At 37.4% G+C, this 15956-nt stretch overlaps 1 protein-coding gene across 2 annotated transcripts in view; it reads left to right on the top strand.

Moving 5' to 3' along the window:
* The first annotated feature begins 288 nt into the window (after positions 1–288).
* CCDC198 (coiled-coil domain containing 198) overlaps positions 289–15956 on the top strand; it is a 32305-nt gene continuing 16637 nt past the window's right edge. For both annotated transcript variants that reach the window (XM_036840134.1, XM_036840128.1), the window contains exons 1-2: positions 289–587; positions 2967–3049. In XM_036840134.1, coding sequence (XP_036696029.1) covers positions 365–587; positions 2967–3049 — 306 coding nt within the window. In that variant the 5' untranslated portion in view covers positions 289–364. The remainder of the gene's footprint in view (positions 588–2966; positions 3050–15956) is intronic.

The raw sequence follows: 15956 nt of genomic DNA, 5'->3' as shown, positions 1-15956 counted from the left end.
AACCCCTGCTCTCCATCTCTGTTAATGGCCTTCCTGGTGTTAGGGATTTGTTTAATGATCAATAGTGGTTTCTCTTCCTACCACTGAGTCTTTCAGAAAGTAGCATAACCAAGTCAATGTTTAACTAGATTCTTTGGGTCTGAAATGGCAAAGTAGGAGTTGAAGGGCAGTCTCCATGGAAACCAGCCTCCCAGGAAGTGGCCAAAGTGTTAGTGTGTAGTGAAATAAAGCTACACAGATGTTATGAAGGAAACGACTGCTTTAGAGCTGGGTTAACTTCGGAAATCCCTTGATGAAAACAAGCTGTATTAAAGGCCCCAAACCACTAACCTCATGGTTTTACACTGAGTGTCTTTAATGTGAAATGGGCCTGAGCCACTCTAAGGCTCACCCAAGGGTGACCAAGGTAGCACCTTTGCAAAACAAAGAGGAAGAGACTCCCTCAGCCGCCCCTGTGGACTTTGTATTCACTGAGAATCCAGAAGAAAAGAGTTCATATTCATTTGCAAGACTGCAGGAACGGAATAAAGCTTTGGAAGGGCAGTTGCCACCTCTAAGAGAGACCTGTTATGGAAGATATTCTGCAGGTAAATATAAAACCCAGCATGAGATTTGTGGATTTGGGCCGAGGAGCGCTACTGATAGATTTACCTGACTGTCTATCTCTATAATCTCTGAAAGTTTCTAAATTACTGAAATATAAGAGAACATCCTTCAAAGGGAGACAATGTTTGTCAGTTGTAAGTATTCTGGGCACATTAGAATAGGTGTGTAAACTGTGTACTAAGGGCTTTTCACCATTCCACATGAGAAGGAAAAAATCATTTTGTGTCAGCTTGGTTTATAGTGCTTTGGATGTTTATACCTAGCTTTGCCAGGCAATTAAAATTCTATAGATAAAGATGTGATAATTAGGACAATCATATGTTTCAGTTAGATTCTAAATTTAAATCATTCTCTTCAGTACTGTTTCTTGCATCAGGCTTTGTTGTTTTGAAAGCAGTATTTTAGGAGTGAATTCATTGTGATGTGAATTTGGAAACCACCCCAAATTGAATTGATTTATTGCAGTACAGATGAGCGGATGGGGCACCCTCTCCCCAGCCCCTTATTCTTCATGGTCGTATGCAAAACTAAGAGAATTTTTCCTATTATGATTGGAAGCTCTGAGCCAGAAGTGGCTATAAATTCTCCTGGGATATTTTACAAGACATAGAATGTTTTATGACAACCATGATGATACTTAAACAGATGATACTTAAACTAACGTTCTAACTTGGGAAGAGATACATGCATATATATATATATATATATATATATATACGTTATATATATATACACACACACATATATATGCATGTTGTTTTTTCTTTTCTTCACATTCTGGATTATTAACACAAATAAGTTCCCATTATTGGCCATAAAGCCATATATTCCCTTTCAGCACCTAGTAGCTCTTACCTAGAATGATTTTCATGGCTACTTTCTACAGAACTGACAACATTTGACTGGTTCTATATGGCTCTTTTTTTTTTTTTTTAATGTTTTCAACTTCCTAAGCATGCGAGTAGGAATATTCCTCTTAGTTTCATTGAATAATTCCTTTTTTACCCAAACCTTCCATCTAGAGTTTTAAGATTTTGGTAACTGACAGGTAAAAGCTGATTCTAACATGTTAAGAGTCCCAACTGGGAAATGTTCTTATTTTTGAAACTGCAAAATCTCATTAAAAATAAATAACAACGGATGGTAAGCACTCTGAACACTATTTTCAAGAGGCCCATATTCTAACCCCAGCTCCACCAAATACCAAATAGTATGACTTTGGGCAAGTTACTTCTTCAATTTTCTTCACCTATAAATCAGGGGTAAAAGTAACACAGCCTATGCCATTTCAGCAGTATCAAATTAAATAACGGGGTGATATTACTCAAATCATGGCATAAAAATAAGTAGTCACATTGCTGAAAAAAATTTTGCTGAAAATATTTACATTCTTAAATCCAACATGTTTTTGGTCTTGTTCAATATACTGGCATCTCTTGAAAGAAAATAAGGACATAGAGAAGTTCTTAAGGTGATCATTCAAATGTCTTAAGGATAGAAACACATAATTACCCATGGATTTTTCCATTTAAAATGCAAAGTGGCACTACAGGATAGTCTACACAACAATCTAGAAATCAGAATGCTTCCAGATTGTTAAGAGGAAAGGACAAGAACGTCATTCATGCAGCACTGGTCATGGTAGTAGTCCCAGGAGCCCAGGATAATCAAACTGAAAAATGAAATCCATATGGATCTCCTGAGCTTCTCTGTTTCCTAATGAGGCTTAACTCTGTAGCCCTGGGTTATTTTATCAGGAAAGAATACTGATATGTTGTATTATAGTAGCAACTTGTGGGAATTCATTTCCCTAGTTGGGGGGACAATTTAATTGGGAACATTCAATGCTAAACGTTGCATACTCCTATTACACACTCAAGCTCCATTTCTTTATCATCACTCTGTCTAATACCTATCCATCTATTTATCCATTTTATCTGAAAAGAGAACTTATTTTCATTTCTTAAAGCTATATGTTTTCTGATTTCCTACTTATTTGAGGGAGATTTCATGAAATTAAAACAAATCAATAAGTTTCTATTTTCCAAGTTAAATTCTATGTCTGAATAACACTTGCACTCAATACGTTGTTCATTGTGCAGCTCTTCTTCTAAATATTAATCTGGGGAGGAAATGATGAAAGCAGAAATTAAGTCCTGTGTCTAGGCTAATATTTTATCATTTGCAGTTATGTAGGGCCCCTGCTTTATGTGTTTCATTTCCACATTCAACCTGTCGGTTAGACATATAGGACTGAAGATACAAAATTGTGTTAACAAAGTCTAATAACTAATGACCAGTCTAATTTAATAGTAAATTGTTTTTAATGGTTTGTTTTTGTTTCTCTCCAACCCTTCAAGCACCGAGGGCCATGTATTTTGACATCCCACTGGAACAGGGAGAAACAAGTATTATTAAAAGGCATCCACCCCGAAGACTTCAAGTAAGATGCATTTAAAAGGCTTCATAAGGAATTTCTTGGATTTAATGGTAACATCCCTTTTTAACTATAATCATAGAAGAGGGATATTGACAATGACTAAGCTAATGAGAATGACAGTGTTGTTAAAGAGAATGTTGTCAACGCAAAAACCATATTTCTTTAGGATTTCCTTTTGTAATGATTTCACTTTTAAGACCACCACCAAAAGAAGGAAGTATAGTACTAAAGACATAAACATAATGGGGCACAGAGGACCTGAATCTTGCACTTATTAGTTGGATGACTGTAGGGAAATCACTGTAATAAATAACAACAGTAACAACCACTACTACTATTCAATTACCACCTATTACAAGTCTGATACACTCTAAGCAAAAATGATCTACATCATTCATTTAATCCTCATACCCCTCTATGAGAAAGGAAGCATTATCTTTGTTTTATACATGTGCTTCAGAGATTAAGTAACTTGCCCAAGGACAACAGGAGCCACATATCAACCAGGCCTCCAAAGCCTGTGCTCTTAACCATCGGCATAGATGATCTCAACAGCCCTTCTACCCCTAACTTTTCATCGTTCTAAATGTTAACTAGTTGTCTAAACTGAGGACATTGGATTTCAAGGCAGCAAAGCAAGAGCTTTAAATACATTCACCTTAATAAATATTTAATGAATTCCCTGTAGAGAACTATAAATTTTAAGAACTGTCATCCTAGAAGGGGAAAGAGATCTGAGTGGGTCCTTAAAACTGAGCATCAGCTAAAAGGAAGGTTTGGGGCTCTCTTGTGAGCAGGATCTACCACTGATATTTGAAAAAGGGAATTGGAACTAAACCCCACCTGCTACACAACTCACCCAGGTGTCTGGACTAATTCCAGGGGTATTTGAGCTCATCTGTTGGGGATTATTTCTTTTAACATTGGTTTTTATTTACCTGTCTTCTCCAGAAGCTCACAATCATTATTTGAAGAGATTATATCTTTTGGTCACACAGAAAAAGTATCTTTTCCCAAAATATTAGAAACCTCAAAATATTGCTTAGTTACTGGAAAATAAAGTGTAATTCTATCAAATTGATATATAATTTTTAAATTTTTGAGCATATCTCTAGCTAAAGTGGCAATTTTAAAAACTTACGTTTTATTCCTAAATCAAAGGTATCCTTTCAAAGGAGCTCGTTTAATATATACTCCTGTGAAGACTCTAAGCCGAATAACTCAAATAGAAGATATTACTATAACCAGTGAAAAATATCCATGTACCAGCCTGTAGTTCACAAAGTACTTTTTTATATCTATCAACCCAGAATAAGCTAAGGTCAGGCTTTGATTCTCTCAAGTCAATCAAACTCAAAAAGAGAAATTTGGTATTTCAGAGTCAAAGACTGCATTCCCCACATCCCAGCCAACCACCTTAAAAATGAAGAATCAGGATGAATTATTTGAGCATAAAAACGTCTCATTCAGTGTTACATATTTAGTCACTAACACTTAATATGTATCCCTCAAAAGTTTATGAATAAAGGAATGAATGAACAGATGAATGAATGAGACCCATTATCCCTGGTGCGAAAAAAAATCAAAGTGAGCTCCCTGCTATTTCAGACCTGCAGCATCACTGTATTAGAAGTCAAATGGACTAGCCAAAGCAACCAATGCGATAAATTATAAGGATATAGGAGTGTTTTAAGGAACTCAAAAGCTGGGAGGCATCTAGACTTCAGGGAAGAGCTATGTCTTGGAACCTGAAAGGCAGAAGAACTCTCTCTGTGCATTTGCTTTAATCTCTCCTTGCAGGTCGACTTTCTCTGGTCCTCAAGACCGCTTGGTGAAATATGGCCACCTTGAATTCGCATCTTATAATTCCAGCCAAACAGACTAGTCTGGCCCTCTTGGGTCTAATTCAAAATTCCTGAGAGAAAAGATGCTATTGGCTCAGTTTTGCTCATGATTCTAGCTCTGTTCCAATGAGCTATGACCAGAGAATATGCTCATGCAGTAGAAATGTGGGCAGGGAAGCCCCCCACCCCCCGCCACCAAATGCCACTCCCCACCAACTGCCACTCCCCATAGATTCTAGAAGCAGCTCCCAGAGAAGAGGGAAATCACTGGGAACTTGGCAGACACTCCTAAAGATATAAACTATAATTATCTTCACAAATGAGGCTCAGCACATTTTCTACCACAAATGGATTTTTGAGAGAATAATAAATGCTGGGTTCCCATGACACGCTAATTAATAGCCTAACCTCTGCCAAAGAAAATTCTAAAAGTATTTTTAATTATTAAACCAAATCTAATTGCATCCTAAATAATTTGAGTTTCATATTTGGCATACTCCACTTCCTGAACATCTACTCAAGTAAACAGCAGGTCATGAACTAAGGTTCTCCAACTCAGAGTGGCTAAGATCTGAGAAGCTCTGCCAGGGAACTCTGAATCAAATGTACTTGCCCCATGTTGAAGAGTTGATCATCACCGTCCCTTCTGGGTGATTCACCTTCTCATCCAACCATCTCAGGTCCAGCTTAAGGTGGAGATGGTCCCCCACTCCCACCGCACCCCACGTATAGAGTTTCCTCAGGTCATCTCCTTGGATGACTCCCTCATCTCCAAAGATTTTCTTAAAGCTCACTTTCCCTATAAGGCTTATATGACAGCCTATTGACAACTGTAGCCCTTACTCTGGCACTCCTGATTCCCTTGACCCTTCACTGTCTTTTCTCTGGAGCGCTTATTTCCATCTAACACACCAAGCAATTTGCTTATGTGTTAAGTTTATTGTGTGTTTTTTTTACTACCTGCACCTCCCACACTCCACCTCAATGCTAGAATATAATCTTCACAGGGGCAGGGATTTTTGTCTGTCATCTTCACTAATATCCAAGTGTCTAGAACAGTAGCTGGCACATAAAGGGTGATCACTAAGTATGTGTTAATCAGTGTTGAAAGAATGAATGGAGAGAAGAGAAAGATGAGCGTAAAGACGGCTGGTGAGGGATAAGGAGAGTGATTCCGACCTGAATGGTTTCATTATACTCTTTGAGGTATTAGACAATTTGTCACAAACTTATTCTCTTTCCTTACCTATTCTAATCCTTTGCCCATTTTCTATGATCTCTTTCTTTATGATCTGTGACAGTTCTTTATATATTTTAGATGTAGTCCTTTGTTAGTTATATGTGTTGCAAGTATCTTCGATCTATGGTTTGCCTTTTCATTTTGTTGTGTGTATGTGTGTGTGTGTACACAAAGAGTTTAATGTTGTCAGATTTCTCAATCTTTATGTTTTGTATCTCATATTTTGTCAAGGAAATTTTTTAATTCCCCAAGTTCATAAAGATATCCTTATTTATTTCTAAAATTTGTAATCTTTAATTTAGATCCTAATCCATCTTAAGTTCATTTGTATGCAGGTGTGAAATTGGAATCTAATTTTACATTTTTTCCATTTGATTAATCTATTGCCCCAGAACTCTTTATGGAATCATCCATTGTGACCACTGATTTGAAATGTTACTTCTGTCACGTATCCAATACCCAGATCTTAATGAGTCTGTTTCTGAGCTCTCTCTTCTGTTGCACTGGCCTACTTGTGTATCCACAGGAATTCCATCCTGTCCTAATTATGTACCTTTAAGCTAAGTCTTAATATCTAGTTTGGCAAGTCCCTTCACCTTATTCTTCTTCAGAATTGTCTTTGCTATTTACAGTCCTTTGCTCTTCCATGTAAAGTTTGGATCTTCTTGTCGAGTTCCACAAAAAAACCTTGTCAGTATTCTGACTGGAATGCATTAATAGATTAATTTGGGGAAAATTAACCAAGTTTACAATACTGAGTCTTTTAAACCATGAACATGACGTAAATCTCCATTTAGCCACATTTTCTTTTATATCTTTCAATAATGTTTCATAATTTCTCCACAGGGGCCTTGTGTGGTATATTTTTAGGTTTGTTTCTCGATACCTGTATCAGTCAGGGTTCAACCAGAGAAAGAGAAGGAGACATATGTTAAGAGACATTGAAAGGAATTGGTTACATGACGGTGGAGGTGGACTGGCAAGGCAAGTTTGAAATCATAGGACAGGCCGTCAGGAAGGGCAGACTGGAACTGTAGGGCACGAGGTGAAGCTGCTGTCCACAAGAAGAATTTCCTCTTCTTCTGGAAAACCTCAGCTTTGCTCTTAAGGCCTTTCAATAGATTGAATCATGCCCACCCAGATTATCTAAAATAATCTTCCTTACTTAAAGTCAACTGATTATTGGCTTTAATCACATCTACAAAAGAGTTTCACAGCAACACCTAGGTTAGTGTTTGAATAACTGGACACTGTAGCCTAGCCAAGTTGACACATACAACTGGCCATCAAAATATCTCATTTGGTTTTCTCATCCTACAATGAATGAGGTATTTTTCCCATTTAATTTTCTAAATGATTATTATTGGTGAATAAGAAAGCTAATAATTTTTGTGGGGACTTCCCTGGTGGCGCAGTGGTTAAGAATCACCTGCCAATGCAGGGGACACAGGTTCAATCCCTGGTCTGGGAAGATCCCACGTGCCTCAGAGCAACTAAGCCCGTGCGCCACAACTACTGAGCCTGCGCTCTAGAGCCTGTCAGCCATAACTACTGAACCAACGTGCCACAACTACTGAAGCCCATGCGCCTAGAGCCTGTGCTCCACAACAGGAGAAGCCACCGCAATGAGAAGCCTGCACACCTCAACGAAGAGTAGCCCCTGCTCGCCGCAACTGGAGAAAGCCTGCGTGCAGCAACAAAGACCCAACACAGCCAAAAAGAAAAAAGAAAGAAAGAAAAAAAGAAAGCTAATAATTTTTGTGTATTAAATTTTGTGTTCCACAACTTGATTGAAATACCTTGGTAATTCTAATTGTCTATAGATTCTTCCTGACTTTCTATGTAGATAATATCTTCTATAAACAGGAATAATTTCTTCTCTTTCTTCTCAGTTGTTCCTTGTACTGGTTTTCTTGACTTTTGCATTGACTAAAACTTCCCTTGCAATTTTGAACACAAGCAGTAATAATGGACATCCTTGCCTTATCTGTGACATTAACGGGACTGGTTCTAAAGCGAAATACATTCGCAATAGGATTTTGATAGATGCTCGTCAGAGTCCCAAAAGGAAACAGATGGTACATTCGAATTAGGACAATTCAGGGAAGTTTTCTTTACAGGTAATTGTACCGAGGTTTGGATGAAGGGAACCAGAGGGGGTATTGCAATAACCACTAGTGGCAGTAAGAAGTAGCTATATCTAGGTCAAGGGACTTCTAGAACCTGGAAGGGAAGAGTGAGGTAGAGGGAGCTGCTCTGAGAGGAACAGTGGGACACAGCCAACCCAACATGCCTTGCAGGGAGGGAGATAGAAGAAGAAATATCCTGACCTCATTCTCTTTCTTCTCTCAGATTTCCTACCAGGATTCTTTAGCGGTTGAACCCAATGGGAAGCCAGAAGGCAGGAGAAACTGCTTACTCGTCATAGGCAGAGAACAGGGTAGAGAAATGTGATAAGTGGATCTGGAGAAACAAATGGAAGATATCTGGCACAATGCTGTTTACTAAATTATGGACATTTCTCTCATTTCTCTTATTCCTAGTAGGCTAAGAGTTTTTCCCAGGACTGAGTGTTAAATTTTATTGATGTTTTTCCTCCATCTAGTAAATAATCTATTAAAATGATCTTATGGATTTTCTTTTTAACCAGTTGACCTAATATATCACACTAATAGATTTTATGATGTGAACCATGCTTGCATTCCTGATATAAATCCTACTTGGTCATGAGACACATATATGAATACACTGCTGAATTTTATATGCTTAGGATTTTTGTATCTACTGATACTTTCATAAGTGGAGTTGTTCTATAATTTCCCTATGCTGTCTTTTTCCAGTTTTTTTTCTCGAGGTCATACTAGTTTTATAAGAGGAGTTGATTACCTTTCCCTCTTTTCTGTTCTCTAAAACATTTGATTTAACATAGTTCTTATCTGTTCCTTAAAAATCTAATAAAACAGGCCTGTGAAAGCATCTTTGACCACCTGGAATTTTGGGGAAAGAGAAATTTTCCTGCTTACTTAATTAGTAAAAGAATGGTTCTTAGTTGATTTAGATATCTTATAGGTATCTTATTTCTTCCCGATCCAATTATGTTAACTTATATTTCCCAGAAAATTATCCATTTACCTAAGCTTTTAAGTTTATTGTTATAAAGTATAAAGTCCTAGCTTCTTATTCAACTTTTTGATAATGCCTGTAAAACAAATCTTCCAGCTTACGTTTTGACGCAGCTCTTGGACTGGGGAAAGAGGTGAGAACAACTCAGCCCCTGAGTTTAAACTCAGGCCCCTGTGAGCGTGGCTCTACTTTCCCTTCTTATATGGAGCATTTTTGAGGTCTCCTTTAGCCTACAGAAATAACTCACAGCCATCAGGAGCCCTAAATGCCTTATGAATCAGCTTCCCCCAAGTTTTCTGTTCCATTTTCTGATCCAGAGAGATATTTTTCTTGTATTAAAGCCTGACCACATCTTTTTTGGTTTATGTTTTACTTTTCATTGCTGGATATTTGAATCAAAGAATGTTACTGAAATGTGAACTCACTGCAATGCCTTGACCGGAAATTCTTCCTTGGCCTTATGGTTTCTTGCTCCAATCTGTCTTGGACACCTTTACCTTCTTCCCAGAAACTTAAAAGACACATTCTTAAGTCATGATACCAAACAAACTTTACAGTTCTTCGAATTGCTCCTACACACCTTTCTCTTCCTGCTAGTAAACAGAAGTAACCATCTCAGATTAGTGGTTGTCACCAGGCTCTGTGCCTTATGCTTGATTTAATCTCCTTTCCTGAATCTCCTAGCTGATACTCCAACTGATTATCCTGACCATTTGTTTTGTTTGAGAAGCCAAATAATCCAGAAATCTTTAGACAAAAAATCATTTTTTATATCATGAAATAAAAACAGGCATCATTGTACCAATTCTCCAGTAATTCCTCCCATCGTATTCTCTCTGAAGATGATGAAGTGAGGCATCTTGCTTCCCAGGCAGGGAAAAGAAACACTGATATGAACCCAGAATTCTGAGGCAATTTCATTTGACTGGTTTGTTTGGAGATGCCAATTTTCCAACACTTTTTTCTGCAGTGCTTCTCAGGGCAAGTGCAAACGATTTAACCAGGGGATCCTATTTGCAATGTTAGCTACTGCCATCTAGTGCCCTTTGTGGAGGAATGGCATTCTTTAGGTTCTTACCAAAGGCCAGAAAGAAAGTCATTGCCTGGAGAGAGTACTTAAAGATACTTACTACTTAAAAATTATCAGAACTGAAAATGAGGCTGAAAATAGAATCATATATATTTATACTTTCAAAGAAAAAGCTTTCCCTAGAACTTATGGATAGACTATTTTAAATAGCCGAAAATATTTAAATAGCAGGCTTATTCAGACTCAATTTTTCAATAATGCTCCACAAACAAATCCTCCCTGGTCTATTTTGATGTAGCTCCTTTACTGAGTGGAGGGAGTCTGGAGGCCAGTGGACACCACCCTAGGAAATCATCAGAATCCTCTGGAGAGTTTTGAAAAATACATATTCCAAAGAAACAACTGATAAGCTCGACTTCATTAAAATTAAGAACTTCTGTTCTGTGATAGACAATGTCAAGAGAATAAGAAAAGAAGAAGATATACAGATGGCAAGTAATCATATGAAAAGATATTCAACATCATATGTCATTAGGGAATTGCAATTAAAACAACAATGAAATACTACTACACACCTATTAGAATGGCCAAAGTCCAGAACACTGACAACACCAAACGCTGACTAGGATGTGGAACATCAGAAACTCTCATACATTGCTGGTAGGAATGTAAAGTAGTACAGGCACTTTAGAAGACAGTTTGGCAGTTTCTTACAAAACTGAACATATTCTTACCAGACAATCTAGCAATCACTTTTCTTGGTTATCTACCCAAATGAACTGAAAACTCATATCCACACAAAAATCTACACACGAATGTTTATAGCAGCTTTATTCATAATGCCAAAACTTGGAAGCAACCAATATGTCCTTTAGTAGGTGAATGGATAAATAAACTGTGGCATATCCAGACAATGGAATATTACTCAGCAATAAAAAGAATTGAGCTATCAAGCCATGAAAACACATGGAGGAAACACAAATGCATATTGCTAAGTGAAAGAAACCAATCTGAAAAGACTACATAGTATATGATTCCAACTATATGACATTCTGGAAAACGTAAAACTGTGTAGACAGTAAAAATATTAGTGGTTGCCAGGGGTTTGTGGGGAGAGAAAAATGAGTAGGCAGAGCACAGAGGGTTTGGGGGACAGTGAAACTGTCTATATGATGCTACAATGGTGGATATATGTCATTACACATTTGTCCAAACCCAGAGAATGTACAACATCAAGAGTAAGCCTTAATGTAAACCATGGACATTGAGCAATAATGATGTGTCAGTGTAGGCTCAATGATTGTAACAAATGTAGCGCTCTAGTCAGGGATGTTGATAGTAGGGAGGTTGTGTGTGTATGGAGATGGGGGTATGAGAACTCTGTACTTTCTGCTCAATTTTGCTGTGAACCTAAATCTCTCTAAAAAATAAATTGTATTAATCAAATATATACATGTAAATATATATAAATATTTATAATACATATAAATACATACATGCATATATATATATTTTTAACATCTTTATTGGAGTATAATTGCTTTACAATGGTGTGTTAGTTTCTGCTTTATAACAAAGTGAATCAGTTATACATATACATATGTCCCCATATCTCTTCCCTCTTGCATCTCCCTCCCTCCCACCCTCCCTATCCCACCCCTCTAGGTGGTCACAAAGCACCGAGCTAATTTCCCTGTGCTATGCAGCTGCTTCCCACTAGCTATCTATTTTACGTTTGGTTGTGTATATATGTCCATGCCACTCTCTCACTTTGTCCCAGCTTACCCTTCCCCCTCCCTGTATCCTCAAGTCCATTCTCTAGTAGGTTTGTGTCTTTATTCCCATCTTGCCCCTAGGTTCTTCTGAACATTTTCTTTTTTTTTTTTTTTTTTTTAGATTCCATATATATGTGTTAGCATACAGTATTTGTTTTTCTCTTTCTGACTTACTTCATTCTGTATGACAGTCTCTAGGTCCATCCAACTCACTACAAATAACTCAGTTTTGTTCCTTTTTATGGCTGAGTAATATTCCATTGTATATATGTGCCACATCTTCTTTATCCATTCATCTGTCGATGGACACTTAGGTTGCTTCCATGTCCTGGCTATTGTAAATAGAGCTGCAATGAACATTTTGGTACATGACTCTTTTTGAATTATGGTTTTCTCAGGGTATATGCCCAGTAGTGGGATTGCTGGGTCGTATGGTAGTTCTATTTTTCGTTTTTTAAGGAACCTCCCTACTGTTCCCCATAGTGGCTGTATCAATTTACATTCCCACCAACAGTACAAGAGGGTTCCCCTTTCTCCACACCCTCTCCAACATTTATTGTTTGTAGATTTTTTGATGCTGGCCATTCCAACTGGTGTGAGGTGATACCTCATTGTAGCTTTGATTTACATTTCCCTAATGATTAGTCATGTTGAACATCCTTTCATGCGTTTGTTGGCAATCTGTATATTTTCTTTAGAGAAATGTCTGTTGAGGTCTTCTGCCCATTTTTGGATAGGGTTGCTTGTTTTTTTGATATTGAGCTCCATGAGCTGCTTGTATATTTTGGAGATTAATCCTTTGTCCGTTGCTTCGTTTGCAAATATTTTCTCCCATTCTGAGGGTTGTCTTTTCGTCTTGTTTATGGTTTCCTTTGCTGTGCAAAAGCTTTGAAGTTTCATTAGGTCCCATTTCTTTATTTTTGTTTTTATTTCCATTTCTCTAGGAGGTGGGTCAAAAAGGATCTTGCTGTGATTTATGTCATAGAGTGTTCTGTCTATGTTTTCCTCTAAGAGTTTTATAGTGTCTGGCCTTACATTTAGGTCTTAAATCCATTTTGAGTTTATTTTTGTGTATGGTGTTAGGGAATGTTCTAATTTCATTCTTTTACATGTACCTGTCCAGTTTTCCCAGCACCACTTATTGAAGAGGCTGTCTTTTCTCCACTGTATATGCTTGCCTCCTTTATCAAAGATAAGGTGACCATATGTGTGTGGGTTTATCTCTGGGCTTTCTATCCTGTTCCATTGATCTATATTTCTGTTTTTGTGCCAGTACCATACTGTCTTGATTACTCTAGCTTTGTAGTATAGTCTGAAGTCAGGGAGCCTGATTCCTCCAGCTCTGTTTTTCCTTCTCAAGATTGCTTTGGCTATTCGGGGTCTTTTGTGTTTCTATACAAATTTAAAAATTTTTTGTTCTAGTTCTGTGAAAAATGCCAGTGGTAGTTTGATAGGGATTGCATTGAATCTGTAGATTGCTTTGGGTAGTACAGTCATTTTCACAATGTTGATTCTTCCAATCCAAGAACATGGTATATCTCTCCATCTATTTGTATCATCTTTAATTTCTTTCATCAGTGTCTTACAGTTTTCTGCATACAGGTCTTTTGTCTCCTTAGGTAGGTTTATTCCTAGGTATTTTATTCTTTTTGTTGCAATGGTAAATGAGAGTGTTTCCTTAATTCTCTTTCAGATTTTTTATCATTCGTGTATAGGAATACAAGAGATTTCTGTGCATTAATTTTGTATCCTGCTACTTTACCAGATTCACTGATTAGCTCTAGTAGTTTTCTGGTAGCATCTTTAGGATTCTCTATGTATAGTATGTCGTCTGCAAACAGTGACACTCTTACTTCTTCTTTTCTGATTTGGATTCCTTTTATTTCTTTTTCTTCTGATTGCTGCAGCTAAAACTTCCAAAACTGTGTTGAATAATAGTGGTGAGAGTGGGCAACCTTGTCTTGTCCCTGATCTTAGTGGAAATGGTTTCCGTTTTTCACCATTGAGAATGATGTTGGCTGTGGGTTTGTCATATATGGCCTTTATAATGTTGAGGAAAGTTCCCTCTATGCCTACTTTCTGGAGGGTTTTTATCATACATGAGTGTTGAATTTTGTCAAAAGCTTTTTCTGCATCTATTGAGACGATCATATGGTTTTTCTCCTTCAATTTGTTAATATGGTGTATCATATTGATTGATTTCTGTATATTGAAGAATCCTTGCATTCCTGGGATAAACCCCACTTGATCATGGTGGATGATCCTTTTAATGTTCTGTTGGATTCTGTTTCCTAGTATTTTGTTGAGGATTTTTGCATCTATGTTCATCAGTGATATTGGCCTGTAGTTTTCTTTTTTTCTGACACCTTTGTCTGGTTTTGGTATCAGGGTGATGGTGGCCTCATAGAATGAGTTTGGGAGTGTTCCTGCCTCTGCTATATTTTGGAAGCGTTTGAGAAGGATAGGTGTTATCTCTTCTCTAAATGTTTGATAAAATTCGCCTGTGAAGCCATCTTGTCCTGGGCTTTTGTTTGTTGGAAAATTTTTCATCACAGTTTCAATTTCAGTGCTTTTGATTGGTCTGTTCATATTTTCTATTTCTTCCTGATTTAGTCTCAGAAGGTTGTGCTTTTCTAAGAATTTGTCCATTTCTTCCAGGTTGTCCATTTTATTGTCATAGAGTTGCTTGTAGTAATCTCTCATGATCCTTTGTATTTCTGCAGTGTCAGTTGTTACTTCTTTCTCATTTCTAATTCTGTTGATTTGAGTCTTCTCCCTTTTTTCCCTTATGAGTCCGGCTAATGGTTTATCAATTCTGTTTATCTTCTCAAAGAAAGAGCTTTTATTTTTAATGATCTTTGCTATTGTTTACTTCATTTCTTTTTCATTTATTTCTGATCTGATCTTTATGATTTCTTTCCTTCTGCTAATTTTGGGGTTTTTTTTTTTCCTTCTCTAATTGCTTTAAGTGTAAGTTTAGGTTGTTTATTTGAGATTATTCTTGTTTCTTGAGGTAGGACTGTATTGCTATAAACTTCCCTCTTAGAACTGCTTTTGCTGCATCTCATAGGTTTTGAGTTGTCGTGTTTACATTGCCATTTGTTTCTAGGTATTTTTTGATTTCCTCTTTGATTTCTTCAGTGATCTCTTGGTTATTTAGTAGTGTATTTTTTAGCCTCCATGTGTTTGTATTTTTTACAGTTTTTTTTTTAATTAATTAAGTTATTTATTTCTGGCTGCATTGGGTCTTCGTTGCTGCATGCAGGCTTTTCTCTAGTTGTGGTGGGTGGGGGCTACTCTTTGTTGCAGTGCGTGGGCTTCTCATTGTGGTGGCTTCTCTTGTTGCAGAGCACGGGTTCTAGGTGTGCAGGTTTCAGTAGTTGTGGCTTGCGGGCTCTAGAGCATAGGCTCAGTAGTCGTGGTGCACGGGCTTAGTTGTGCCACAGCATGTGGGGTTTTCCCCGATCAGTGCTTGAACCTGTGTCCCCTTCATTGGCAGGCGGATTCTCAACCACTGTGCCACTAGGGAAGCCCCGTTTTTACAGCTGTTTTCCTATAATTGATATGTAGTTTCATAGCGTTGTGGTTTTAAAAGATCCTTGATATGATGTCAATTTTCTTAACTTTACCAAGGCTTGATTTGTGACCCAAGATATGATCTATCCTGGAGAATGTTCCATGAGCACTTGAGAAGAAAGTGTATTCCATTGTTTTTGGATGGAATGTCCTATAAATATCAATTAAATCCATCTTGTTTAATGTGTCATTTAAAGCTTGTGTTTCCTTATTTATTTCCATTTTTGTTGATCTGTCCATTCTGAAAGTGGGGTGTTAAAGTCCCCTACTATTATGGTGTTACTGTCGATTTCCCCTTTTATGGCTGTTAGCATTTGCCTTA

Source organism: Balaenoptera musculus, chromosome 2 (assembly GCF_009873245.2).
Source record: "Balaenoptera musculus isolate JJ_BM4_2016_0621 chromosome 2, mBalMus1.pri.v3, whole genome shotgun sequence".
NCBI lineage: Eukaryota > Metazoa > Chordata > Mammalia > Artiodactyla > Balaenopteridae > Balaenoptera > Balaenoptera musculus.
Note: the sequence above shows the minus strand (reverse complement) of the source record. Positions and strands in the feature narration are given on the sequence as shown.